At 53.2% G+C, this 26,361-nt stretch overlaps 11 protein-coding genes across 11 annotated transcripts; 7 read left to right on the top strand and 4 right to left on the bottom strand.

Annotated features, from left to right (window-relative positions):
- Nucleotides 1–811: 811 nt before the first annotated feature.
- Nucleotides 812–2,133, top strand: L3040_008906 (uncharacterized protein; the record flags this gene model as incomplete). Its single annotated transcript, XM_007292664.2, has 2 exons — nucleotides 812–1,143; nucleotides 1,191–2,133. 2 exons carry the CDS (start codon nucleotides 812–814, stop codon nucleotides 2,131–2,133), a joined length of 1,275 nt encoding a protein of 424 aa, XP_007292726.2.
- Nucleotides 2,134–2,168: 35 nt separating this feature from the next.
- On the top strand, nucleotides 2,169–2,586 carry L3040_008905 (uncharacterized protein; the record flags this gene model as incomplete). The annotated part of the gene is made up of 3 exons (XM_066155758.1): nucleotides 2,169–2,419; nucleotides 2,490–2,503; nucleotides 2,558–2,586. 3 exons carry the CDS (start codon nucleotides 2,169–2,171, stop codon nucleotides 2,584–2,586), a joined length of 294 nt encoding a protein of 97 aa, XP_066010050.1.
- A 387-nt stretch (nucleotides 2,587–2,973) lies between these two features.
- L3040_008904 (uncharacterized protein) lies at nucleotides 2,974–4,550 on the top strand (the record flags this gene model as incomplete). Its single annotated transcript, XM_007292663.2, has 3 exons — nucleotides 2,974–3,105; nucleotides 3,375–4,316; nucleotides 4,404–4,550. 3 exons carry the CDS (start codon nucleotides 2,974–2,976, stop codon nucleotides 4,548–4,550), a joined length of 1,221 nt encoding a protein of 406 aa, XP_007292725.2.
- Nucleotides 4,551–4,876: 326 nt separating this feature from the next.
- L3040_008903 (uncharacterized protein) lies at nucleotides 4,877–6,250 on the bottom strand (the record flags this gene model as incomplete). Its single annotated transcript, XM_007292662.1, has 1 exon — nucleotides 4,877–6,250. One exon carries the CDS (start codon nucleotides 6,248–6,250, stop codon nucleotides 4,877–4,879), a length of 1,374 nt encoding a protein of 457 aa, XP_007292724.1.
- A 769-nt stretch (nucleotides 6,251–7,019) lies between these two features.
- Nucleotides 7,020–9,822, bottom strand: L3040_008902 (uncharacterized protein; the record flags this gene model as incomplete). The annotated part of the gene is made up of 2 exons (XM_007292661.1): nucleotides 7,020–8,614; nucleotides 8,670–9,822. The coding sequence occupies 2 exons, from the start codon at nucleotides 9,820–9,822 to the stop codon at nucleotides 7,020–7,022; spliced, it is 2,748 nt and encodes a 915-aa protein (XP_007292723.1).
- Nucleotides 9,823–11,694: 1,872 nt separating this feature from the next.
- Nucleotides 11,695–15,603, top strand: L3040_008901 (uncharacterized protein; the record flags this gene model as incomplete). The annotated part of the gene is made up of 3 exons (XM_007292660.1): nucleotides 11,695–12,260; nucleotides 12,310–13,641; nucleotides 13,689–15,603. 3 exons carry the CDS (start codon nucleotides 11,695–11,697, stop codon nucleotides 15,601–15,603), a joined length of 3,813 nt encoding a protein of 1,270 aa, XP_007292722.1.
- A 1,184-nt stretch (nucleotides 15,604–16,787) lies between these two features.
- L3040_008900 (uncharacterized protein) lies at nucleotides 16,788–18,575 on the top strand (the record flags this gene model as incomplete). Its single annotated transcript, XM_066155757.1, has 4 exons — nucleotides 16,788–16,850; nucleotides 16,900–17,618; nucleotides 17,673–17,975; nucleotides 18,125–18,575. The coding sequence occupies 4 exons, from the start codon at nucleotides 16,788–16,790 to the stop codon at nucleotides 18,573–18,575; spliced, it is 1,536 nt and encodes a 511-aa protein (XP_066010049.1).
- A 1,231-nt stretch (nucleotides 18,576–19,806) lies between these two features.
- Nucleotides 19,807–21,186, bottom strand: L3040_008899 (uncharacterized protein; the record flags this gene model as incomplete). Its single annotated transcript, XM_007292658.1, has 3 exons — nucleotides 19,807–20,058; nucleotides 20,117–20,991; nucleotides 21,114–21,186. 3 exons carry the CDS (start codon nucleotides 21,184–21,186, stop codon nucleotides 19,807–19,809), a joined length of 1,200 nt encoding a protein of 399 aa, XP_007292720.1.
- A 1,120-nt stretch (nucleotides 21,187–22,306) lies between these two features.
- Nucleotides 22,307–22,837, top strand: L3040_008898 (uncharacterized protein; the record flags this gene model as incomplete). The annotated part of the gene is made up of 1 exon (XM_007292657.1): nucleotides 22,307–22,837. One exon carries the CDS (start codon nucleotides 22,307–22,309, stop codon nucleotides 22,835–22,837), a length of 531 nt encoding a protein of 176 aa, XP_007292719.1.
- Nucleotides 22,838–22,863: 26 nt separating this feature from the next.
- On the top strand, nucleotides 22,864–24,195 carry L3040_008897 (uncharacterized protein; the record flags this gene model as incomplete). The annotated part of the gene is made up of 1 exon (XM_007292656.1): nucleotides 22,864–24,195. The coding sequence occupies one exon, from the start codon at nucleotides 22,864–22,866 to the stop codon at nucleotides 24,193–24,195; it is 1,332 nt and encodes a 443-aa protein (XP_007292718.1).
- A 1,112-nt stretch (nucleotides 24,196–25,307) lies between these two features.
- On the bottom strand, nucleotides 25,308–26,311 carry L3040_008896 (uncharacterized protein; the record flags this gene model as incomplete). The annotated part of the gene is made up of 2 exons (XM_066155755.1): nucleotides 25,308–25,771; nucleotides 25,960–26,311. The coding sequence occupies 2 exons, from the start codon at nucleotides 26,309–26,311 to the stop codon at nucleotides 25,308–25,310; spliced, it is 816 nt and encodes a 271-aa protein (XP_066010048.1).
- Between the last annotated feature and the right edge of the window lie 50 nt (nucleotides 26,312–26,361).

The following is a 26,361-nucleotide window of genomic DNA, read 5'->3' as shown; positions in this document are numbered from 1 at the left end:
CACAACCCCCCCCTCCCCCCCAGCGTCCCACTGCATGAAGGGCGTCAGCAAGATGCCGGGTGCTGCTCGATTGGAATGGCGGTAATGTAATCGGGAATCTCGCAGGCCTCAACGACCCTAGCCCTCCCCCCACCTGCAGCTTTAGACGAGACGCCCCAAGATTGGACAGGCTGTGCGAAGCTTTTGAACCGTTGAGGTAAAGCTACATCCATACATATACCGTACTGTACTACGTACGTAGTACTTCCCGCTTTGCTGCTTCAAACATATCAAGTAGTTAGTGCTGGGCCAAATACCCGAAAGTACCCTCCCTACTGTAACAATTGACATGCAGGTAGACGACGCCGTTTGCTTTGTCTTACCATGCGGACGTTGCTTGTTGTCTCGAGCGAGGCGACGATCAAATCATGCTGAAGATCTTTAGCCCTTTGCGTAACCCCTGGCCGGGTATGTCTTGGCTCAACGGAACGAGGTGTAAGATGCATAACATCACATGATATATATAGTGGTCGACCGTCATCACATAGTTCCAGAGAAGCCATTGCCACAGATAATGAAAGGTCGCTCTCAGTCTTTTCGTGCATCGATTGAGGCCCGATCCTGCAGGAAAAGTATGAGTTGCTGAGCGGGAGGAGACGAGGCATTCTGGTGTTGACAGAAAGAAAAAAGAGGTGTGTCATGTGGTAATCACGTGTAAACTGATGTCGTGACAATAAGGTGTGGTCTGTGCGTTAAAAGATTACTATTCTACATGGCATCTACCAACCCGTTACACGCGTCCGACCCGCCCGCCCTCGATTCAATATCAAACATGGCATCCGCAAATGCGCCACGCACGCCCAAGCCCATTACAATTGATATATCATCCGATGACGATGCGGATCTACTAGGTAAAACGCCAGCATCGGCCATATGTATCGACGACGACAGCCCCCGGCCAAAAAAAAGAGCGCGCACGTCTCTTCCCAAGTTCCAAAAATACGCCTTTAGCTCAAGCGTTTATGGGGGATCTAGCGATGATGAGGCGCTAGCTACCGCGTGTTCGGAAGTAGAGATGCAGCAAAAATTGATGCGAAGTTGGGTAGATGCTGGCATTTTGATGGCCATCAGGGAATTGGCTGCCGAGAAAGCCGGGGTGAAAGGGTAAGCTGACATGCTGCGGTTCGTGAAAGCTTTGCTAATAGTTGCAGTGCTGAACAAGTTACTGGCCAGACGAACATGACTAATGAGCTGGCTCGGCCTGTAAACCACAAATTCGTCCTTTCAACTCCAGTGGCCCCTCAGAGTACAGGCCCTCGACCGCAACGCGCTGGACCCTATATGAGTCCATACCAAGATACTCCGGTCCAGTATTCCTATCCGAATTCACCTCCCAAGAAATTCGGGCTCCAAGGGTATCAGGCTAGTCCAGCTCCATATCGTCGGTCGCCACGTACCCACCAACGTATGGAATATCCGCCAAATCCATCTCACAGTGCGACCACGCATTCTATCCAGCCTCACTATGCTACCCCTACTAGCTCCCTGATGTCTGATCACCCAAACCCCACCTTCAGCTCTTCAGCTCCTTCTCAATCTAGCCCCACCCCTCAGCAACATGTAGCTTACCACAGCGGTAAAACTCCCAAGCCCAACGACACAACCCGCCAGCCACTCACTCTTGCATGCACCAACTCCCAAACTTCCCAAACAACCTCTCGAAGCAAGGCTGCTGGTGTATCTCTTGTCCTTCCAGCAGATCAATTTCTGTCCTGGTTCGACTTGGTGCGTCGATACTGTCCCGTCAAAGAGAGATCCAGTGGAGTTGCTGGGTATAATAAATTCAAGGTACAACGCGCCGAATGGTTGGCAAAGCTGAAGATGAACGTCCCACCTTACAATACGCTATGCCACGCTGAACACGAGAAGCAAGAGGTGGAAGACGCTTGGGCTAAGACACCAAGCACGAAGCGAAGGCAGGTCGAGATGCTTGCGCATAAGTGCAAGTATAGGGTCACTGTTAATGTGCCGCTTCGAACTGTGCCCGCCGAGGTCCGCCCCTTCTCACTTAAGGCATTGGATACCCTGTACAAAGTACCATTATCACCGGACCAGAAAGAGACGCCCGTGCCTGGATCATCTCCAGCTTACTGACGCAAGGTTCCTTACTGACGCAAGGTTCCTTACTGATGCAAGGTTCCACAACGTGTGCTCGACTCCACAAGGCAAACACACTCTCGAAGCCCTGTGCAGACAAAATTCCCGTCGCCAAACGCAAAGCCATCGAAGCAGAAGCCAACCTTCTTGCAGCTGAGAGGAATCTGAAAATCTCTATGCCATTCAAAACGAATCCGAGCTTCCCAGAAAGAAAATCCGTCTATGAGGAGAAGCTCAAGACTTGGCTTTGCCAGCTTGGTCTCGACTACGGGCGGCTCTGCTTGTGTCCACCGAAGACTATTCCTCGAGGAGTTACATATCTGGAAACTATAGAAACTGCTGGTATATCACAGGCGTTGGTTCGATGGTAAGACTAGTCTTGTTGGTTGCTGTATTTGTTGTTGCGTCTGACCTATCCTAGAGGTCCTAGGAATCATGTACTTGTCCTAACCACTCCATGGTACTCAATCGTATTCCGACAGAATCTGTATGGAACTCCCTCGGAGCGGAGCGGAGCGGAGCGGACAAGCGCCAAGCTATCGATACAGTAGGTAGCAAAACAGCGTACTACAAAGCATCCTCCACGTGAAAATATGCCCTTCCTTTCCATCTCATTTTTCTTTTCTTTCCTTTTCTTCTCTCTGTCTTATCAAAATCCACAATCGGTCTAGGGACGTACATATATATTTATAGGTAACAGCCCTCCAAACCTTGAAATATGGGGAAGGGTTTTACCACCCCACCTTTTTCCACTCTATCTTTGCACCCTACCTTTTCACCCCGCCTTCCCCCCCTCCCCCTCCCCCTCCCCCCCCCGACGTTCTCCGCTCTCCCATAATGTCAACAATTAAATCAACAAAGACGCCTCCCCCGCCTGCACCTCACGTCCCTATCCTCCTTCTCGATGGCGGACTCGGGACCAGCTTGGTTGACGAGCACGGCTGCGTTTTCAACGACAGTACCCCGCTTGTAGGTAGCTTTTCATATGCATATGTACATGTATATTTTTTTTGCGGCCAATTATGGTTTGGTTTGGGTTTCTGTCGTGGGGTGTCTGTCTGTGTCTGTGTTGATTGAGAGTTTACTTTTTATTTCCATTTTTATTTGGGATCAGGGAGACGGAGAGAGAGAGAAGAGAAGAAGAAGAGAGACGAGGAGAGAGAGAGAGAAGATAGAGAGAGAGAAAGAAAGAGTTTAGTGCTACTCACGCTAACACCAAGACGTCCCCCCCCCATCAGTGGTCCTCCCACCTCCTCATCTCCGACCCCACAGCCGCGCTCCGAGCCACGCACGCGGCCTTCGCTCGCGCCGGCTCCGACGTGCTCCTCAGCGCCACCTACCAGGCCTCCTTCGCCGGCTTCGCGCGGACCCGTGCCGGGATCGATGCTGTGGCCGCTGCGCAGTTGATGCGCAGCGCTGTGGATGTCGCGCGGGATGCTTTCCTGGGCTCGCCGGCGGGCGGGGGCGGGAAGGTGGCGCTGAGCCTGGGCGCGTATGGCGCGACGATGGTCCCGAGCCAGGAGTATAGCGGGAGGTATGACGAGGAGCGGATGAGTGTTGCGGGCTTGGAGAGCTGGCATTGGGAGCGGATGAGGGCGTTTGTGCCGGGGCGAGAGAGGGTGGGGAGTTTTGAGGGTGGTGGTGGTGGTGGTGGTGGTGGTGGTGGTGGTGAGGGGCCCGAAGATGAGGATGGGGATGAGGATGGGGATGAGGATGGGGATGGGGATGGGGATGGGGACGAGGAAGAGGAGAAGGTGCGGGTGTGGAAGGAGGTCGGGTTCGTGGCGTTCGAGACGCTGCCTCTGCGGCTGGAGATCGAGGCTGTGAGGAGGGTCATGGGTCGGGTGCGTGGCGGCGCCCGGGACTTCTGGATCGCTTGCGTCTTTCCGGGCGAGGGGAACCGCTTGCCGGATGGGACTTGCGTGAGGGATGTGGTGAGGAGTATGCTGGGGAAGGGGGAGGGCATGGCGGTGCCGATGGGGGTAGGGCTCAACTGCACGAAGGTGGGCAAGGTGGAGAGCCTGGTTCTGGAGTTCGAGAGCGAGGTGCGGGAGATGGTGGCGGAGGGCGAGGCCGAGTGGCCCAGTCTGGTGGTGTATCCGGACGGCACGAATGGAGAGGTCTACGACACCACGACGAAGGAATGGGTGAAGGCTGCTGCTGCGGGGAGTCAGAGTATGGTGAGTCGGCTCCTGGACCTCGCGTGCGTCTGCAGAATGGAAGTGCTAAGACAAGGCTGACTCTGACTTTGGTGTGTGTGTGTGTAGATGTCTTGGGATGAGACCATGTGGGGGATTGTAAAGAGGGCGACGGAGAGGGGACTCTGGAAGTCGATCCTCGTGGGAGGCTGTTGTAAGACTACGCCGGAGGATATTGGGAAGTTGAGGATGCGGATAGACCAGTCGTCGTCGTGAGTGAGCCGTATCTTCATCTTCTTGGGTGTCTGTCTACAGTCTACTCTACGGTACAGCGATCGTCCGGCGGGCGAGAGCCATCACGAACCAAAATCCCCAGCCGTGCCGCATGCATCCGCCTGCGCGCAAGAGACGGACGGATTGGTGGATGGATGCCGTAACGTGGTGTAGCGTAGGTGAGGACCCAATCCCAGATGAACGAACGAACGAATGCTGCGCTTGAAAGACGCATGGCAAAAAAGAGAAGAGGAAGAAAAGTCGTCGCTATTGATGTACAATATACAAGTTACAATTTTCACATCCACACTCACGAGCCGAATTGGTAATTACAGTTCCTCCATCGCCTCCTGCTGCTCTCCGTCTCCTCCCCCTTCATCTCCAAACCGATACTTGTCCCTCCCCCAATCCAACGGATCGCCACCCGGCACGCAAAGCCCCAAGCGCCAGAAATAGTCCCTGTGCGCGAAGAACAGCTGCCACATCTTATACCGCGCCGGGATCGGGATACCCCATCTCTTGCCCAGTCCCTCGGCGCTAGTCCTGTCATTCTGTTCGAAGTCGGCGTCGCCTTCAAGCTCGTTATACGTTTTGGCAGCGTCTGTAGCAACCTCGTAGTCAAACCACGATTCGCCAGCTTCGGAACTGGCGATGCAATTTGTGTCTTCGTCGCCGTAGCAGAGGCGGATGTCGGAGAGGGTGGGCTGCAGTGACGCTTTCGAGATGAAGTGCTCGCCGGCATGCGATCTGTATCCCCATTCCTGCAGCGGAAGCAGAGGGACCGGGTCATCGATATGCGTTATCCGTCGGTATCGTCCACTGCTCACCTCCTTGCTCCCATTAATCCCATGCTCCGAAGGTAGGTCAAACTTCTTATCGATATAATTCCTCAACCCCGAGTTCCCAATCCTCGGCTCCCCGAACGTCGTGACAACAGGTTGGAGTCCTAGGGCGTCGAATTCCAGCGCCGCAAGACCGGCCACGGCTCCGCCCAGCGAATGTCCAACAAGATCAAGGCGGTAATCCGGGTACTGCAGATGTAGCGCCGCAATATGCGGGAGGACTAAACGTCTAGCGTTCTGCCAGGACGTCCAGAACCCCGTATGCACCGTACAGTTCAAGCATTTAGACTCCTCTTCCTCCATCTCCGACACCTCCTCTTTCCTCTCCCCCCCATCTTTCCTATGCCACGGGATCCAGTCCCGCCACGACCTATGGTGCCTCTCCCTGCCCACCGCAGGCTCACTCGAGCTATCCGGGCTCCCAGGAAACGGCACATACTCCTGGGGAACGGTACTCAGATCCACAATCGTGTTCGCGATACTATACGTGCCCCTGAACACGACCAGCACTCGGCCATTCCCCACCCATCCCGACCCGTGGTCGAGCACGATGTAACCGCAAGAATCGCTCATCAAGGGCCCGGTGTTGAAGGTGTCGACGAGCTCGAAGGCGGGAAACTCGGCGCAGCGGGAGGCGCAGACAAACGGCTTGAAGATGCCGGTCGTGCCGACGCAGTAGGAGATGTCGACGATGCGCGAGAGCTCTTCGAGCTCGGCGAAGAGCGCGAGGGAGATGTTGTTGGTGCTGCTGTCATGATCGGAGGGTTTGGGGCTGAGGATTGGTGTCTGCGGAGGGATGGAAGGATGCGCTGCGACGAGTGTCGCCGTAATGAGACTGTAGATGATGCTAGAGAGAAGCATCCTCGATGGTTGCGTTCACATATTAGGTAGAGTGGTAAGGTGGTTGAGAAGAAGATGCGGTCGGAAGGATTGCGAAGAAGAGGCGAGTCGGAAGGATTGAGCTCGTGATGTTGAGCCCTGTGCCTGATTTGCAGGCGTATCGTCATGGTGCAGCCACACGTAAGTAAAACCTGGGGTAGACGCTAAACTCTATTACGGACCAGGATCAGTCTCGTGACTAATCTTGGAAAGATATCTAAATCCTATTGCATAAGATATGAATCACAGGAGACTCTCCGATTGATTAATAGCATTCGCCTGAGGGGGTTTCTTTTTCTCTTCACGGGTGGCCCTGGGGGAAAGAGACAACACCATAAATTTTCACGTGTTGACTTTTTGCTTCCAAGTCGACGCCACAAATAAGGTAATCAGTGGGAGTATAATTGTAAATTGTTATTGGGTTCCGGCGCTGCCCAGCGCATGTAGATCCTCTTTCATCATTGCCAAAAGATGCAGCCGTCCGATGATCATAAGGTCCTCCCACCCCAGTGTTTACCCCAAAGATGGCTTGAAATGCCATCCTGAAACTCACTCCCAGACGCCATCCTCCGCTTGTTTTCGCTTCCATCCCGTTTCCGATGCTTTGTTCCCGAACTCCAAAACCTACAAATCGCTAAGATGCATTGCTCAGTCCCCCCAGTTATCCACACGAAAACTCCAATATGATCACATCTTGAATCAATCGCTTCCTCGTCTCCTTGTCTTTCGTCTGTTGCCATACCTAGACTGCCTAGCCGAAGTGCTCAATGATCAACTGTTCGAGATCCAACACCTTGTATGGCTTCGCCAGGAACCCATGCATCCCGCTCGCTTTTGCTCGATCAACCGAGGCCTCTGTGATGTCCGCCGTCACAGCGATGATGGATATCGGTTCGCCATGCGATCCCGCCAACTTCATGATTTCCGCCGTCGCTTCGTAGCCATCCAGGTTGGGCATCCAAATGTCCATCAAAATCGCGTTAAATCTCTCTGCCGGGGGCCTGCTAAGTGACGCTTTGTATTGTTTGACTGCCTCCAGGCCATCGAACGCCAGTGTGATGTTGGACCTATCATAGCCAAGCTTACCGAGGGATCCGATAGCCACTTTCCGATTGATCGCATTGTCTTCGGCAATCAGGAATCTCAACGGATAGTCGCTTGCAAGCTTGGGATTGAAGACAGCGCGTTTGCGAGGAGCGGACTTGGCCCAAGGATGACGTATGCCCTTACAAGGTGTCGACGTGAGTCTGGATTCCATCATAGGTCCGAGCAGTGGCGACGGTCTGGGCGTTTGATAGCCCGAAAGCGGTGATGTTCCGACTATAGGCGTGTCCGACTTGCCCTTTTCCAGTGCTGATAGAGGCAATCGGATAAGGAACTCGGACCCCTTCATCGGGCCATGAGTGCAAGACCTTTCCAACGTGACGTCGCCTCCTAGATTCCTCCGCACGTGCGCCTTAGCATTGAAGAGACTCAGGCCTAGACCATCCCGTGACCTGCTCATGGAAGCGTCTTCCTGAAAGTGAGGCTTGAAGAGATTCGATTTGGATTCTTCAGAAATACCACACCCGTTATCCCGCACGGAAATCTCAACCCCTTCGGACATTGTAGAAAGGCTGACCGTGATCGTGATGGTACCATGCTCTGTGAACTTGATGGCATTATCCACGAGTTTTTGAATTGCGAACTGGAGATGCTGCTCTTCAGTGATGATCACCTGAGGGACATCGGCCGAAATCTCTAATTGTATGACCCTGTCCTGCACCTCGCCCCGGGAACCGATAGATCTGACGTGGATCCGTTCGCCCAGTTCGGTTTCTTCACGAGTCTCGCTTATAGGTCGGCCGTGCCATAGAGCCTCGTTCACCAGGCCTCGCATGAAATGCCGGGTCTCGATACGGCGGTGAGTAGAGCTTGTAACAGCGGATGCAATATGCTTCGAGTCGAACCGTGCCTTGGAAAGGATGTCTGTGGATGAAGGATCCGCTGTCGATGAAGTTATCGCAGGACCAGAGGCTCCACTCCCTGTCTTTCCATTGGAAAGATAGTTGCAATCGTCGGAGCTATATGAATGCGGTGTTTCGGCCTTTGTCGCGGAAGGTCTCTTCTTCATAGGAGGAGGTTCAATATCGAAAATCGGATGAGTTCTTGCGTGCTTCGTTCCGGCTAATGAAGGCAGCGAACCTGCGCTTGGCCACCGTCTATGCGGTAGGGGCGTTTCTGGGACTGCTATTCCGTGGAATGACTGCTCATCAGTCGGCGTCAAAGGAGTCTCGGGCATTTGCATGTTGAGGTCGTATGCATGCACAACATTATCGGCAGCCTCTATAGCTCTTCTAGAACTCTCTGTTGGTTCTCGTTAGTTTACCTACCAGATCTGAGGTCGCACACGCAAGCATACCTTGAACGATCTCAATGTGGTTCTTCAGGTCGCTAAAAACAGAACGTACTTGCTCGCTCTGCTGGTTGGTGATGGAATCCAGAATAGTCGAGTACATGATATCGAGCATACCAACCACGCCTTGCATTGGCGTTCTCAATTCGTGCGACAGGCTTCGGGCGTATGGCTTCAGCGATTGTGAAGCCATTAATGCAGCAAGCGGTGTGGTCTTGGTGGGTGTTGATTTAGGTGGTGCCATTTCTTTGACAAGCCCTCTTCCCTCCAAGATCCGCTGCACTATCATGTCCTCCAGGGAGTGCATAAACATCTCGATGAACGACCAACTCAACGTCCGCTTCGTGGAGCCTTCCAAAGACCAGATCATGCCGAAATGGGCAAAGCACTTGCCTTCGAAGAAGAGCGGGAGCGCGATGTAAGCCTCTGACCGCTTCCACGGGAATTTGTGTGGATTGTTGGGAGAGAGCTCGGCCAGCCTCTCCGGAACGATGAAGACCTTGTCGTGTCTCATGTGAGCACACGGGGACCCGTAAGCATTGTATCTGTACTCTCGATGCAACTCTTTCACACCGGCACCATCATTCACGTAGCATGCTACCCCTATTAGAGACGAGCCTTCTTCGCCTAGCGGAGGCATCTTCACAGCGCTGTCCTGATCATCTACGAGCATCCGCTTAGCAACGAAGCCGCACTGTGAGCCAGTGACATCACACATCTCCTCCATCAAGATCCTCCAGAAGTCGTGCGTGGATGCGCCTCTTAGCTTGGCCTTGAGGTCCACCAGTCGTTCAGATGCATTGCTCTCGGCTGAGGAGGAGAAGTATTGCTGCAGTAAAGCTTGAAAGCCTTCATCGCCGGCATGTAGGATAGCGTCAGTGCGGTACTGGGGTAGACATAGTGTTGCTCTGTCCAGGTGACGGTGACGGTGATGGTGATGGTCGTCCAGTGGTATTTCGTATGGTAATCCTCCTTCCAAGGCTTTTTCTGAGCACACATCCATCGCCGCCGCCGCCTCCTCTTCGTTGATTTGCCGCACGAACGGAGGAGGCCTTCTGTCCTTTTCTAGACGGAGTCGTTTTGCTCGTTGCCGAGGTGTTCTGTAAGCTCGAGCGAGGCCAGACTGACGAGGATGGATACGAGAGAGTAACTCTGGCATTTGTAGCGTGGCGCACAATTCCGGCTGGTCGGTCCGTCTTGATAAGATGTATTCAATCCAGTATTGTTGAATGAGAATGAGATTGAGGGTATCACGAACGGGGAGGGAGGGTCTCGAGATATTTCCGAATGCTCGTGTCGACGACTCGACCTGCACCTGCACCGGTGAGTGAGGAAGAGTGAGGAGGGGGAGGTGTGGCTCTGCTCAGGTGGGGGAGCACGGAGGTCTAGGCCTTGGGCCTTGGGCCTGGACGCAAGTCTGATGGATGATGGATGGATCGAAGATGACCTGGCCATAAGTACCCAGCAATTCGTCAAACAAGCATACAAAGACGAGGTACGACTTTCTCGCTCTCGCTCTCTCTCTCTCTCACTCACTCTCTCTCTCTCTCTCTCTCTCTCTCTCTCTCTCTCACACACACACACACACACACTGCACCTAGGACCCAGGATCCAGGACCTAGTACCTAGGACCTATAATAGTATGTCCTAAGACCTAAGACCTAAGACCCAAGACTCAAGAGCGAGTTTGAAGTTCTAGACTCTCTGGGTTGCTGACTGGGATCTCCTCAAAAGCAAAGAAGTGCGGATATTATTGGTACGATGGATGGATCGGTAGCGGGCGATGGATGGATTGGCGCGGGGTGGAGGACACTTGGGTGGTGCTGGTGGTGCTGGTGGTGCTGGTGGTGCTGGTTGGTGCCGGTGGTGCCATGGTGGGTTGAGATGCGAGATGACCGGTCGATCGGAAAGTCTAGAGCTGCATCTAGCTCCAAAGTAACACGGCCTTATTACCTAGTACTATTCTCCAGTCGACCCAGGCCACCCACACCCAGGCCACCCAGTCACTCCGCCCGCTCTGGATTTAGATTCTCGCTTGGAGATTCAAGATCTAGACCCGACATCCAGACCTGCCCCTGGACTCGGGATAAAGTACTACTAGGTACAGTAGTGACTGAGGATCAAAGGTTCAAAGGCCAAGTTGGGTTAAACCACGGCAGAATAACGTGTAAGTAGTAGTACTGCAGTAGTCCGTACTACCTACTACGTAGTTTTAATTAATAAGTATACTTGCATGCACGCTCTCTCTCCGCTCCGTATACCGGTACTCCTGAGGGAGCATGATGTTCTAGAAGACAACCCTTCTTTCCGGAGCTTCTTCGCTTGTTGTATTGACATGACGAGACCCATTCCCCCGACAGACCGGCGTGAAGAACACTCGTTCCTCTGCCCTTGTCCTATCTACCTACCGGTACCTGAGAGCGTATTTATATGTCGTACCATGTCTTATGTCTTGATGTGTAATTGCTCAATCCCTGTGATATATCACTTTCCATGTCCATCCAACATGCAGGCCTATCGCCGATGCATTTGGCACCTTGAAACCCCGTCTGGCAATATTCCGCGCGCAGGTACCTAGCCCAAGAATGTACGGACTGTACGGACTGTACGGACTGTACGGACTGTACGGACTTTACTCCGTAATCAGGTGGCTTTGAAAATTAGCTTACCTCCGCCTCAGCTACTTGCTTAGAGAGAGAGAGAGAGAGAGAGAGAGAGAGAGAGAGCGAGACAGGAAACGATGGCGTGTCTGCAAATCATTTCCTACAAATTAATACAACCTCACACTATGAAGCCGTATAGTCGTGTTCGATTGATCACCACCGAGGAATATCGGTTGCACCACGTGATCTACAGCGCGGTGAGCGAAAAGGGTTGTTGCCACGAACGCGTTCTGCCCACCATGACGATGCACCACGTCTCACCATCAATCAGCCTCGAAAGGTTCCCTCGCGCACCTCCGGCCGACCACATCCTCCAAGATGCTACAAACCTTTCGCCCTAAACAGTACCAGATTTTGAAATATCAAATATGTCCATTCGCGTGCTCTTACGCGAACATCCTCACCGATCGATTGCTCTTGTAACGCCCTCCCACGCCCTCATATTCCGCCATAGCCCTACTACCAATGAAGCCATTGCAAATGGCTCCCTTGCTTCCGTGCAGTCCAGTCAAGGCCGCTCATCCGTAGATGGTGCTGCGCCGAGATACATGGTCGAGTTTGCAGATGTCTCGACGGTCGACCTGGGCGAATACCGAACGTTGAGCCCAGTGCCTATTCGCGGAACGCTGGGCTTGATCACTATCAACAATGATGTTTTTCTATGCGTGGTGACAGGCGCCACCAAGGTGGCGTCCGTAAGGCCGGGAGAGACTGTGGAGAAGATCTTTGGGGTCGAGTTCTATTGCCTGAATAGTTACGAGTACGATAGTAGCTTCGGAGATCCGCTGGATCCGTACGCGGCAGAGAGTCAGGAATACGGACACAGTCGGAGAGATCCGCTGGAGCATCCATGTGTGGAGTTGCAAAAACTACTAGGAAATGGCACTTTCTATTATTCTACGGACTTCGATTTAACAAACAGGTTGCAGGACAGGTTTGGAGCTGTGAAACCTTCTTCCTTACATCCTACTAATATCTTGCAGATCTACAGAAGCTACCACATTCGAAATAGATAACCTGGACGACTCTTTCCTCTGGAACTCTTACATGATCAGCCCCTTGGTCAAGTTTCGAACACGGCTATTACCACAGGAGAGGGCGGCATTGGACAACTCGAGGATCCTGACATCTGCTATCCGGGGCTTCGTCCTTAGCATTGCAATACCCCCATCGTCGGCGCCTTTGCGATCGTCGAGAATTGGACTCCCTTCATCCTTGACGCTTATATCACGGCTGTCGTGCCGGAGAGCAGGCACTAGATTCAACAGTCGGGGAATTGATGATGACGGAAATGTCGCGAATTTCGTGGAATCCGAGACCATATACTGGAGTCCTACTGTTGTTGGACAGTCAGATCCTGCGACGCCGGAAAAGCAGTCCGGGATGTGCTTTTCTTACGCACAGATCAGGGGATCTGTTCCAGTCTTCTGGGAACAAGCCGCTGGCCTCCTTCCCGGCCAGCAAAAAATAACCATCACTCGGTCACCAGAGGGTACACAGCCCGCTTTTGACAAGCACTTCAGAGAGCTCGAGCAGAACTATGGAGCGGTCCATGTGGTGAATCTCCTAAGCGAGACGAAGCCTGGCGAAGCAGAATTGACGAATCTCTACCGATATGGAGTGCGGCATTCTGCATTGAATCAAGATGAAGGACAGAATTCGCAAGACCACCAGCTTCTGCGGGAGACCGAATTTGATTTTCATGCGGAGACCAAAGGGCCGAACGGATACGAAGCAGCAAGCTTCATCCGGAGACTCATTGAGCATTCCGCTGAAGGCTTCGCTTATTATTTGTCAGAGGATATCGACGATTCTGTCGAAGATAGCCATGAGAAGTCGAACCGAAGGATAGTCGTTGAGTTACAGCAAGAAGGAGTCTTTCGTACAAACTGTTTGGATTGCCTCGACAGAACGAATCTGATTCAAACGATCATTTCGCAGATGGCCATGGAGTCCTTCCTCGCGCACCAGAGAGAGCGTGCAGCCTCAGACTTCTGGATGCGCCACTCAAGTTTGTGGGCCGACAATGGTGATGCCCTTTCGCGAATTTATGCTGGCACAGGGGCTCTCAAATCGTCCTTTACACGGCATGGCAAGATGTCGCTCGCCGGGGCAATAGCCGATGCACGAAAAAGTGCTACCCGACTATACATTAACAATTTTGCAGACAAGGGTCGCCAGAACACCATTGATGTCTTGCTAGGCAGGATGCTTGGCCAAGCCCCAGTCCATTTGTTTGACCCTATAAATGACTACGTGACAGCAGAACTTGCCAAGCGAAGTGCAGAGTTCCAATTCTCGGAGACAATCAATATGTTGGTAACCTGTTCCTGCATGAGATTCGGAAGCTAATGTTCTGAAGCTGGGCCGGAACGTTTAATCTGAATGGTCGGACCACAGGAATAGACGAAGATCTATCCGCATGGCTCTGTCCAAAGCTCGCTGCTTCCCAGCTGAATCCCGAGATTGTCGCTGTTGGCTTTCAAGAGATTGTGGAACTGAGTCCCCAGCAAATTATGAACAGCGACCCGACCCGAAAGCAAGCTTGGGAGCGGGCAGTACGGAAAACCTTGAACAAACACGCTCGTGCCGCTGGAAGTGAACACTATGTCTTGCTAAGAAGCGGCCAGCTCGTCGGCGCCGCGCTTTGCATATTTGTCAAGTCATCCGTTCTCTCCAACATCAAGAATGTTGAGGGTTCTGTCAAGAAAACAGGAATGTCCGGCATGGCAGGCAATAAGGGAGCTGTTGCCATACGAATGGACTATGCCAGTACCCAAATTTGCTTCGTGACTGCACACCTGGCTGCTGGGTTTGCCAACTACGAGGAGAGGAACAGGGATTATAGTACCATTCATCATGGACTACGGTTCCAGAGAAACAGAGGAATTGATGATCATGATAGTGTCATCTGGATGGGAGACTTCAACTACCGAATTGGACTCGGGTCAGACAAAGTCAAACAGCTCATTAGCAATGGCGACCTGGAGAGTCTCTACGACAACGATCAGTTAAATCTCCAGATGGTAGCTGGACTTACGTTTCCCTACTATTCCGAAGCTCGGATAACTTTCAATCCTACCTACAAGTATGACCTCGGGCACGACACTTATGACACCTCTGAGAAGGCCCGAATCCCAGCCTGGACAGATCGGATATTGAGGAAAGGCACCAATCTGCGACAGATCAACTACAACACGGCGTCACTCCGCTTTTCGGATCATCGGCCAGTCTATGCCACCTTTCAATGTACAGTAAGTATTGTCGACGAAGTTCATCGAGAGGCCCTCAGCCGGGATCTGTACGAAAGACGTCGATCAGAAGTAGGCGGAACCTCTGCGAATAACCCGAATGACGATTCCGATGACGAAGACCTCATCGGCTACGATTCTATCGAACCTGGGCTCCCCCCAGCAAGTTCTGATACTCGCAAGTGGTGGCTGGATAACGGACAACCGGCACGGTCGAATATTCAGCCCCCCGGGGAAGGACTGGTCTTGAACCCTCATCGACCTTCGAATCCTTACACACCGACAGACGAACCCGACTGGGTGACCGTTCCTAGGATGGAGCAACCTCGAAGGCAGACTAATTCTTCGGCTGCACCCCCTCCGCCCAACCCGCGCCCCTCGGCCTCGGCTACAACGAACGGGTCCCGGAGGCTGCCACCTGCCTTTGATTCTTCTGTATCCGTCTCAGCAATAACCAAGAGTCTAGCGCAGAACTCCATCGGGGATAGTGCCACCAGGGCGATTTCAAGGCGCCAGAGTCAGCCAGCACTCAACGAGCGTCGCTTTTCAGCATCGACTTCTAGTTCAGCGGGTAAGAAAGCTCCACCACCAGTTGCTCGCAAACCGATACATCTCTCAGCATCTCCCTCGTCAACTTCTTCACCAACCCTGTCTACTGTGACCGCAACCTCGCAACCTCGTCCATCCTATTCGACGCAGAAACCACGGCCGACAACACCCGATCACACCGGCTTCGCACCTCCGCCAAGACGGACGACGGGTCTCGGGTCGACGATAGGAGACAGTTATGGGAGAAAGGGCGTCGATGATAGAAGGGAAATGGAACGAGATGTGGTGGTACCCCTTCCACCGGCTCAGGGAAAGAAGGCAGGAAAAAAGGCTGGTATGCATTGGGCCCACGCTGGCGATGGGTCAGAGGATGAAGGGGGGAGACCCATGCTTCCCCCTCGAAGGCCAACCACAGACTTGCTGGGTAACGATGATGATTCTCAGATGCAAGGCTGGGCGCCTCTGCAGCCAAATTAAGTGCGAAAGGATTAGCACTCTAGGCAGGCCAGTAAGCGCATCCACGGCTTCAAGGACGAGCATTGGGGAAGAGATGACTATCCTCGTGACAATTGGATACCAACGCCCGGGAGAGATTGGGAAGAAAAGTTATTGGCGGGTGGTGTCGGCAATGACAAGGGCGTTCCGTTGTAGGGAAAAGTATGCGCGACCCAATGACTTACGAATTAGGAATAGATGTACGAACATTTCACGAGAGTGATCACCACAGCCTGGTTCACAAGTCGTTGCCATCCCGTTCTATTGTTCTGTTCATTTGGAGGCATTGTAACGTTGCCTTGCCTATGCAAGAGAGAGTGTGGTCAGCACACAATGAATGCCTGCCTCCTTTCTCAGGCAAGGCAAGGCACGGCACGGCAAGGCAAAAGCTACGGAAGCCTGCGCAAAAAAGCGAAGAGCCGGTGGGCAGGCAGCCAGTGCTTTGCAGGCCCAGTTACTTTATTTACTTCCATTTGTCTGGCCAACCACAACCATAACCATAACCGCAACCCCCTTTCTATTTTTTTTTCTTTTTCTATTTTTTATTCCCCTTTTCTTTCCTTTTTTTTTTTTTTTTTTTTTTGGGGGGGGGGGGGGGGGGAAGGTTGGTGGAGGAAAGAGGGGGTTGTTTTTTTCTTCTTTTTTCCTTGCTCTTTTTGGCTTCCCGGCTCAGGAAGGCGACAGCTTGCTCACAAGTATGCAGTGCAGTGAGTGCAGTGTGAGGTGTGAGCATACCTACCTGCAGCCAGCACGCTTTGGGCTCACGAATACTCCCCCCATGCCGCGAGGCTGCATGCGCCTTATCCCCCAACAGAGCCAGAGGTTGATTCTCAGTCATCGTGTGTTTCGGCAGGGCGTTCACGCCAGCCTGGGGCCTGAAATTCCATGTTGCATTTTACGTTCATGTCCTACTCGGTGAGCTGCATTCTCGCTCGTCCGGATGACCTACCTAGATCAGGGACCGGAGCGGAGGCTCTTCTCCTGGTCATCCTTTTTGCTCTCTTTCGATCGGGGTATATATATATATACACACACATATATTGCTGAGTCTCTCTAGCTTGAAGTTCTTCTCTCATGCACTTGAGACACTCACTCATTCTCAAGAGTCGGTTGATTTGAAACCTCCTTCCAGCCTTACTATACAAGATGGATAATACGCAGGCACCATGGACCTCCCCACTCGAGGGCCTCTGACAGTCACCTGCGTCTCGAGGGCTGGCACAGCGCTCGTCATGTCTATAACCAACTACCTCTCCACCCTGCCCCACCCCCATCGAGGTCGTCGAGGAGCTCGTCGCCGTCGTCGCCGTGACGTCTTCCCTGCTGAACTCCCTCCACCACACCATCGCCCGCTTCCCATACGTCCAGGCCCGCCTCTCGCCTCGCTACTCGTTCATCAACCCGCTCTGTCGCGACGTCGTGCTCGCATTCTCGCTGCTTGATGGGGGCGTGCGGGAAGCGCGCCGCTTGAAAATCTTTGAGCCCAACGATGTCGGTCTCGTGCGCCTGCCGCGCGCGGCGTGGGAATTCGTCTTGGGTACGGAGCAGAAGGTGGCGTCGTTGAGGAGTCGGCTGTTTGTGGAGAAGTACCGGGTGAGGGTGTTGATTGATGCTGTGGCTTGGGAGGGACTGAGGTGTATGGCTGCGAATTGGGGGTGGCTGGGGGAGAGGGGAGAGGATGCCAAGGAGTGCATGGAGGAGTTGGCGAGCTTGAGCAGGATGCTGCCGCTTATTGCTGAGCGGTCGGTTGGCGTGCATAAGGACTATAAGCCTAGGCTGTTGAGCATGAGGGGCTTGGCGGAGAAGGTTGTTGTGGGTGTCATGCCGCCTTTCAGCGTGGTGGTGCCCACGGCTATCCCTCCTCCTGTTCCCACCTCAGTCTTGAATGCCGCTCCCATTCTAGCAGCCCAGGCTTTCCATCCCGAGCCCCAGCAAATCATTTCCGACGAGAAGCTAGGATGTCACTCCTCAGCCAGCTCCACTGCCCTGGCATGCAGGTCAGTCCCCTTTCCCCAGACGCCTCACCCGGTATCTCCGCTGATAACTGGTAGCGTGGCAGCGATCGACGACTCCATCCACGAGACCTGGATCCTGCGCCGTAACCGGCCCAGGAAAGAGTTCCAATCCCGCACCTCCGTGCTCGGGCTCCCGCTGCTCTCAACACACGCTTACTCCGCCGCCACCTACGACGTCCTGCCCGTCCCGTCTTCGGCATCCGAGACGCGCGCGCTGCTGAGGGAATGCCGGGGGAGCGCAAGTCGGCTGCTGAGCGCGTGCTGCGCATGGACGAGGGCTCGCCGTGGGAGATTCAGAGGCTGCTTAAGGCGAGGGAGAGAGCTTCTTCTGGGGAGACGGTGCGCAGGAGGTGGGAGGTTGTTGGCTTGCGGGGGGAGAGGACGAATGGACTGAGGATCTCTGCTTTTTCCTGTCCTTCTTTAACTTCTTCCGTTGCTTCTGCTTCTCCTTCTCTTTCTGCTTCGACGAAACGGAAACGCTGGCTCAGGATATGTGGTGGTGGTGGTGGTGGTGGCGATGGTAGCGGTCGTGGGAAACGGATTGTCGAGTGGCAGTTGGTGCTGCGAGGGGAGACGGTCGATCGCGAGGAGCGGGTGTTGCCTTCTAAGCACGTGGATCCGTGGGCATCGTCGCCGCAGCCCGGACCGAAGAAGAATTTCCTAGCACCGGTGTCGATGCCGATGTCGATGCCGATGCCTGGTCAGGTGCGAGGTCAGATGCAGGGCCATCCGAGACAAGCAGCAGCAGCAGCAGCAGCTGTACTGCAGTACGCGGCGACCCTGATGCATGTGGAGAATCGACGCGTCTTTAGCTTTATGGAGGCGGAGATCAAGATGCGGGAGATTGTGGAGGACTTGTTCGATCCGGGGCCGGGACCGGGGCCGAGGGCGGATGATGAGACGGTTGGAGAGAGCGAGGGCGAGGAAGAAAAGTGGTGAATGGAATGAAGTAGCGATAGATCCTTGAGCTGAGCTGAGCTGAGCTTCTTTTATTACGCCCGTAATATGGCTCTTGTTCGGCTTATACTTTACCATATGTGTGTGTGTACGCATGCACAGATAAAGTAGAGAGAGGGTGGTGGTGGTATTTATTTACGCTTTTCTCTTTCTCTTTTTCCTTCTCCTTTTTCTTTTCCTTTTCCTTTTCCTTCTCCTTTTCCTTTTCCTTTCCCTCTCCCTCTCCCCCTCCCTCCCCCTCCCTACCATCTCCCTTCCCTCTTCAACACGGCTCCCGATGTCCACCGAGTGAGAGAGGAAAAAAGCTAGTTTCGGCTTCAGTCTTTCCTATTTCCTATCCCAGACTTCACTTCACTTCACTTCACTTCACTTCCATCAATCAACCCATCAACCCATCAACCCATCAACCCATCAACCCAACAATCCACAATCCAAAACCCCAAGCCAGAATAACCGCCATTTCCGAGCTCATAGCAGGTTTTGGCGCAGTAAGTAAGTAAGTAAGCAGGTCGATTATCTAGCTAGCTAGCTAGCTAGAGCTAGTTAGCCAATCTGACCACCCACTTTCTCCAAACGTCCCGGGGTCGTTGGTTCGTTTCATGAGAGGTTGGTTGTTTGTTCGTCGTTGGTTTGTTGTGCACTCTGTTGTCTCGCTCGCTTAATTCAGCAGTCGCCCCCCGTCTCTCCACCCCCCCCCCCCCCCCTTTTTTGGGGGGCGATTTTTTGGGGGGCGAGGGGGAAGGGGGGCCCTTTCTCCTATCTACCACGGTACAGGCCTAAGTATTACCCCTCGAGGGTGCCTCAAAGGTCTAGTTTTCACTTTAAAACCCCCTGCTTACCCTACCCTCGAGGGGTGATACTTACGCCTGGGACGTGGTATCTCCTTTCTGCTCTCTCCCGCTTCCGGGCACGACCCACTCCACCTACTGACAGACTAACCAATTCTGGCGTAGAAAAATTGACTTAGCAGCACTGATCGAGGGGAAGAGGAGGTATTGATTTGTAGATGAATGATCGGATATATATGAATGCATATATACATGTATTTAACTAATGGGTTACTTTTTCCTGTACCAAGTTCCCTCTACACCAAGTAGACAGATAAACAGGTAGAAGCATATAACAATTGCCTCGCCCATCCCCCGACTTTTATTTATAGTACAGATAAACCCAGCATCGTACAGACCCCCCCCCCCAGCTCAGATCCACCTACCTACCTCCCCTTGGCGCTCTTCTTTCTTCTAACTGCTTTACCACCACCGTTCGGGGCCGTTGTCTTGTTCTTCTCCAGGACCTCGTAGTCATCGGCGTCAGAGCTGTTGGACGGGCCCTCTTCGTCTTCAATGTCGGACTCGGGCTCCTCCGACGGCATGCCGAGGAAGCGGGAGGTGGCTTTGTGCATGATCCACAAAGGGACGCGGAAGAGCGCTGTGTCGCGGATGGTTGGCTGGGCAAGTTCGTTGGGCTGGATTATTTTAGTGAGGAGGGAGATATGAGATTGAGGTGAGGGGAGAGGGACGTACATCAAGCAGGAACTCTTGGGTCTGGCCATCCTCGTCCTGCTGCTCGAGGTACACGTTTCCAGTAGAGTCTACGACCAAGATCTTGCCGTTCTCGGCGACGACACGCTTTCGTGGTCCGGTTGGGGCCGTAGAAGAGGTAGCTGCTGGGGAGGCTTTGGCAGCTTTGGCGCTCTTGGTCTTCTTTTCGGACTTTTCCTTCTTCTCGCCCTTCTCTTGCATCCTGCGCATCTTTCTGTTCATGGGCTGGGCAGCAGAGAGATCGCTGCTCTCGTCCCCAGTGACCGGGGGAGTAGCAGTGCCGTCCACACCGGGTATGCCCAAATTATCACCCCACGCGGCATGGCGTGCGAACTTGATGTATCGGCCCACGAAGTCCTGTTGTCTCTTCCAGCTCATGTAGAGCGCAAGCCAGTGGCCACCACCGCCAACGAAGATGAAGAGCCCAACGAGGACGGAACCAAGACCAGGGCGGAATCGAGCATAATAGTATCCGGTACCCTTCCACTTGGGAAATCCATTGCTCAGGAAGTGATCGTAGCGTTCTCGGCTAGCACCACGCAGGATGTTGGTCACTATTCCGAGACGCGCGAACCGATCACTGGCAGCTTTGGCAGTGGCCTTGATCTCAGCTTGAGTCGGGCCCTTGTTGACCTTCACGCCGGACTTTCCTGACTTGGATTTATCCTTGGCGGCAGACTTGTTGGCAATGAATTGCTGCTTGACCTTGTCGGGATGCAGGGTTCGAGACTTTTTCTTGTAGGCCTTGTTGATTTCTTCTTGGTTTGCCGAGGGGGCGATCCCTAGGAAATCGTAGAAGGAGACACCAAGACCTTCGGAGGCTTCGACTTCATCGCGGAGACGGAAAATTTCCTGATCTGTGAACTGGCGGGTTAGAAACGGACACGTTCATGGTGTGGATCGAGCAGAGGGAGGATTGGGTTGGATTGGATTGAATTAAGCTGGGCTGAGCTGGCTGAGTTGGCTGAGCTGGACTGACCTTCCTTGCTCCAAGCAGCCACGGATGCAGTCAAGCAGGCCAGGATGCCCACGGTGAGGAGGGAAATCCTCATGGTGTATGGGTGTGTGGGGATATGGTTTGTGGTGTTTTTATCGAAGTTGAGAATGCTTTCTTGTGCTTGAGTCTTTCACCCACGGAGAAGCCAGCGAGGCTGTTCGGGGGGGCTAGCCTGGTTTTTCTTTGGGCCTGGATTTCAAGGCCAGAAGAGTAAGTCGGTAGGTACTTAGGTACTTACTTAGTACAGTAGTAGGTAAGCTCTACTCTAGCTCTGCCCTCGCCTTGTTGTTCATGCTTTAGTTTAGTTTTAGCTACTGTAAGTAGTCAGCAAGCAAGCACGAAAGGGTATAAAGCATTGAAACGTTTTGCCTCGTCTTATGCTGGCTTTCCTTGCCTTGCCTTGCCTTGCCTTTCAAAAACCCGCCCTTTTCCTTCTTCCTACTTCACTCTCCTCTTCCTCCTTCGCAACCTCAAGGCTGAAGTTGTCTCAGCTGGCAAGTTGTCTCAGCTGGCATTCCGTTCTGTTCCATCCCGTCCCATCCACCCCCATTTACGCGGATGGCCACAATCTTCAGGTGTTAATTCAGGCCGCCACCAACGGGTCTGAGTGGGACCGAGATAGATTCACCTCTTGGCATCAATTTCGACTTCCACAACGACATCAACGACATCAACAACATCAACAACATCAGCAACATCAACAACATCCATCCCTTCATTCCCGACTTCCAGTTTCTCAGCCGACAATACTCCTCTGCGCCTCGACACTTACGTTGCCTCAAGCTTCAAGCATCGTAAAATTCCAACGCCAGGTTCGTTCATGATCCCCTTTTCCCTCCCTGCAAATATTTCCCCAAGCTCCCTTGCAGGCCTTGCAGGGGCCACGAGTTCGCGGAATTTGTTTCTGATAAATAAAGTTTGTTATTTTGACAGATCTCGAAACTCCCCAATCTAAAAAAAAACCACAGAAAACTTCTGCTATTCATCGTATCGACGACCGACAACCCCAACAAATTCCTTCACTCTAGATCAAGAACAAGAACAAATACCCATCCTCGTTGACTAGAATAAATCGCATTCGCACCTGCCTCGAATTACATGAGCTTCGGACAACCTCTCCCAACACAAAACAAAACAGCACAACACAACATACACCCTCACTACCATCAATCAAGATGTCTCGCATGCAAATCCCCCTCGATGTGATCACATCGCGCCTCAACCTCTCCGACCGCTTCGCCAGCGTGCGATCTCAATCCCTGGGCGCCCGATTCGCAAACTTGAAGCCCGTCACTGAATTCTTTGACTTGAAACGGCTCTCCAAACCCGCAAACTTCACCGAGGTCCAGTCCCGCGTCAACTACAACCTGGGCTACTTCTCCAGCAATTATGCCGTCGTCTTCACTATGCTCAGCATCTACAGCCTGCTCACCAACTTCCTGCTGCTGTTCGTCATCATCTTGGTCATCGGTGGCATGTGGGGGATTGGCAAGCTGGGGGGCGAGGACCTCAATCTCCTTGGATTTCACGCAACCTCGTCTCAACTCTACACTGGTCTCCTAATCGTTGCCGTCCCCCTCGGCATCATCGCGTCACCAATCTCAACCATCCTCTGGCTCATCGGTGCAAGCGGAGTCAGCATTCTAGGACACGCCTCGTTTATGGACAAACCTATCGATGAGGCTTTTTCCGGGGAGGCGGTCTAGGTAGTCGGCCGCGATCTCCCAAATCTATGCCCCCATGGGGAAGACCACCAGGGGCGAAGGGGAGCAGGAGGAGGCGTCAGTGGGAGGCTGAGCAAGTGTTTTGGGACGAGTCTCGCGTGGAGGAGCTCGATAGCGATGACACTGATACACAAGGCGTTGGGTTGAAAAATTCTGGGGGGAAAAGGTTTTACAGCGATCCACTTCATTTTACAGGAGGCGATATGGCCTCGGCATCTCGGGCTAGACGGAGTTATGCTTTTGGGGATTCAGAGGATTCTTCTGAGTCGGAGGATTCGGAGGTCGCGGGGACGGACGCTGTGCAGATTGCTTTGAGAGACAAGGAGGAGGCGTTAGTGCAGTCTGCGCTGGCTCGGATCCGGCGTGCACAGGAAAAGGGGAAGCGAGAAGTCAAACTTAACCAGGATGAGCTGGACGCTTTGGAGAACCGACGGAAGCGTATGCAAGCAGCAGCAACTGCCAAAGCACAGAAAGGGAGCGGCTCAAGTGGCGGTAGCGATAAGGAGAAACGAAGACGGGGCGACAGGATTTCAGTCCCACTTGCACTCGCTGCTGCGGAACCAGTAGGTCGGCCAAGCAGCCTTCACAGCAATAAAAAGGGCAAGGGGAAATCCACACGCTCAGAAGACTCTCCCGCCAACCCACCTGGTTTGCTCTTACCAGGCGCAGACGAGCACCTCGCCTACACTGCTCTCGGCACATATCCTTCTCAAGTCCAACCTCAATCTACTTCCCGTAGCTCGCGCTCAGCAACGACCCAACAGCTGCGCGATAGCAACAACACCGTGCCTTACTTGAACCTCACCCAAGGCCGCCACTTCTCAGATGGCATGCAGCCTGCTTCATCTTACAGCAACAGCTCTCGCCGTCCATTACCTGACGACGCAGACTGGCACCCTTCCAACTCCCGCCCTTCATCCGTCGCTTCTAGCCACTCTCAATCTCAGGGCTTTATTGTAGACCCGTTCGAATACCAAGTCTCTTCCGGCACACCACCGCCTGTACCGCACCAATACCTCCAGTCGCAGTCTCAAGGGCGGATGAACCTCTCGGGTCCAGCAGACGTTACGTACTCCTCCGTTCGCCGCACGCTGCCTGTAACTTCGAGCTATAGCCGCGCCCCAGCTTCCGACCCGAATCTGCGGAGCAGACGCTTGTATGAGCCGGACATCATGGATAGCTCCAGCGAGGAGGAAGTCGAGAGCGATGACTTGGGGAATGGGGTGCAGGTATTCGTCGAAGAAGAACGAGAGGTTGAACGCGATAGGGAGCGGGAAAGGGGAAAGGAAAAGCACGTTTCGAGGAAGCCGGTTGGCGGGAAGAAAAAGGGGAAGCGGTGATTGTGATTGTGGATGTGGATGTGGATGTGGTTGATTGACGTCTCTTCAATGTGTTTTTTATGGTTATGCTCTAGAAATCCTTAGGTAATCCAGTTACTCATCTCTATTTTCCTTGTTGAGAAGTGTTTTTTTCTCCTTCGCATCGCTCTGCACTATGATTCTTTCAGCTCGTCCTCTACGGCGACGTGGAAACAATAATGTGAATGTACAATACAATGCAGGTGGGCAGGTTAGATAGGATGGACCCATCCTGAAAGGTGCTTGCTTGCCTGCTTGCTTGCCTGCCTGCCTGCCTATCTACGGAGTATATCGCTTCGCCAGGCTATAGCATCACATAATATAATAACATACATGGCATAGGTAGGTACCGGTACGGTACTTAACAGTCAGTAGGTATACCGGTACCGGTAGATTTCTCCGTCCTGGGTGGCACGGATGGTATCAACCGTGCGCCAAGCCAATACGTAATAAGGCAAGCTGTCGATTACCTACCGTACCTCTCAGTCTTGGCGCACGGTTACGGTGGCACGAGCAAAAGCTAGGTAGGTATCCACGTAGTAGGTACCGGTAGGTATCTGAGGATGGGGGGATTAAGCGAGCGAGATGTAGCCTAGCCAGCCAGCTATCTACGGCGTGAGCTCCCATCCATTTATCCTCCATTGATTTTCTTACTAGTAGATTATTTGTTTGAGGATATCTTTGAAAATTTAAGGAGAAGATGGGTGGGAGGTAGTTGGTTGTTATAGTTGTTATTGATAGTAGTGGTGGTGGTGCTGGTGGTTGTCTGAAGCCTAGGTAGACAAAAACCTGGTCTGGGTTTATCCTATCTTATCCTAGCTTATGCTATCATATCATATCTAGTGCTATCCTAAATAACGCCTTTGCCTGCGCCTCGCCCATTGCTTGCTTTCCTGAGGAAGCCCCATATCGGATCAACATCCATATTGCTTCTCCGATCATCCAATCCGATGCCCAACTCCTGTTGGTTAGCTCGTTCTTTGCAGAACACTCCCTGCCTCTGGTCTTTATTCCTCTCTGCTCTTTTCCCCCCACGGTCACCACCTCTCTAGCCCCTCCAATTGTCCGCGTTTATGTGAGGCTCTATACGAGCCTCACTTCATGAACAGCCTCGCCAGACTAACCGCACCACCCACCCCTCCCATACCCCCCAGGATACTCCCCAATCCCCCCAAAGCATTGCCTATCCCCCCTCCACCTCCTCCAGCACCACCACCGCCACCACCTATCGGGTAGTTCCCCTCCACTCGTCTCCGCTCCCACTGCGTCTCTCCTCTATGGTTGACGCCCACCCCACTGCCACTACCCCCAGCCTGATAAAACATCTTCTCCAGCCCGGCCGGCATCCGGATCCCGAACTTGGCCAACAGAGCAGCTAGGGCGCCGCCGGTGATAAGTGGCAGGATAACCAGAACAAAGACTTTCATGGGGTGCCTCTTCATGTAGTAGACGAGATCACGGAGCAGGCGTCGCAGTTTATTATACATGCGCTGCATGAAGCCTGTACGGGGGGAGCGGCGGTAGGCCGAGGAGGAGGAGCGGTGATTGTGTGAGGTGCCTGTTCGTCTCAGCTCATCCATTAGCGATATGCGTCTTCTTTGGGCCGTCCATTGCACCATATTGCATCTGTCGCCATTGCAACCACGAGCTAATCGGGAGAATTAAGGTAGGGCAAGAAAGATGTGAAAGCTGGTTATACGACGAGATAGGTAGATGTCGGCTCTCTTGGTGAAAGGAAAGACGCACCGAAGAAGCTTGACCGCGAAGAGCTGTGCTTCGCGTAATTGTCGCCAAATCCAAAGAAGCTTGACCGCGAAGAGTTGTGCTTCCCATGGTGATCACCTAAGCCAAAGATCCCCGACCCCCGCGGCGACGAGTGGTGTTTACTACTCTTGCTGTCGCCCAGGCCAAAGATTCCCGACCCACGCGGCGACGAGTGGTGTTTCCCGCTCCTGCTATCGCCCAGGCCAAAGATGCCAGAGCCCCGCGGTGACTGGTGTTTAACACTCTTGCTCCTGCTCTTGCTGCTGTGGTGGTGGTGATGGGACCCAGTGGTTGAGCCGATCCCCAGCTCGGACATGCCCTCTAACCAGCCCATGTTGTGTTTTCCTTCGTCTGCTTTTCGTTTTACTTATTACACGCTGGCGT

Source organism: Drepanopeziza brunnea (assembly GCF_022702325.1).
Source record: "Drepanopeziza brunnea f. sp. 'multigermtubi' strain 214-2 chromosome Unknown ctg19, whole genome shotgun sequence".
Classification (NCBI taxonomy): Eukaryota; Fungi; Ascomycota; class Leotiomycetes; order Helotiales; family Drepanopezizaceae; genus Drepanopeziza; species Drepanopeziza brunnea.
This window is presented reverse-complemented; position numbering and strand designations above follow the sequence as displayed.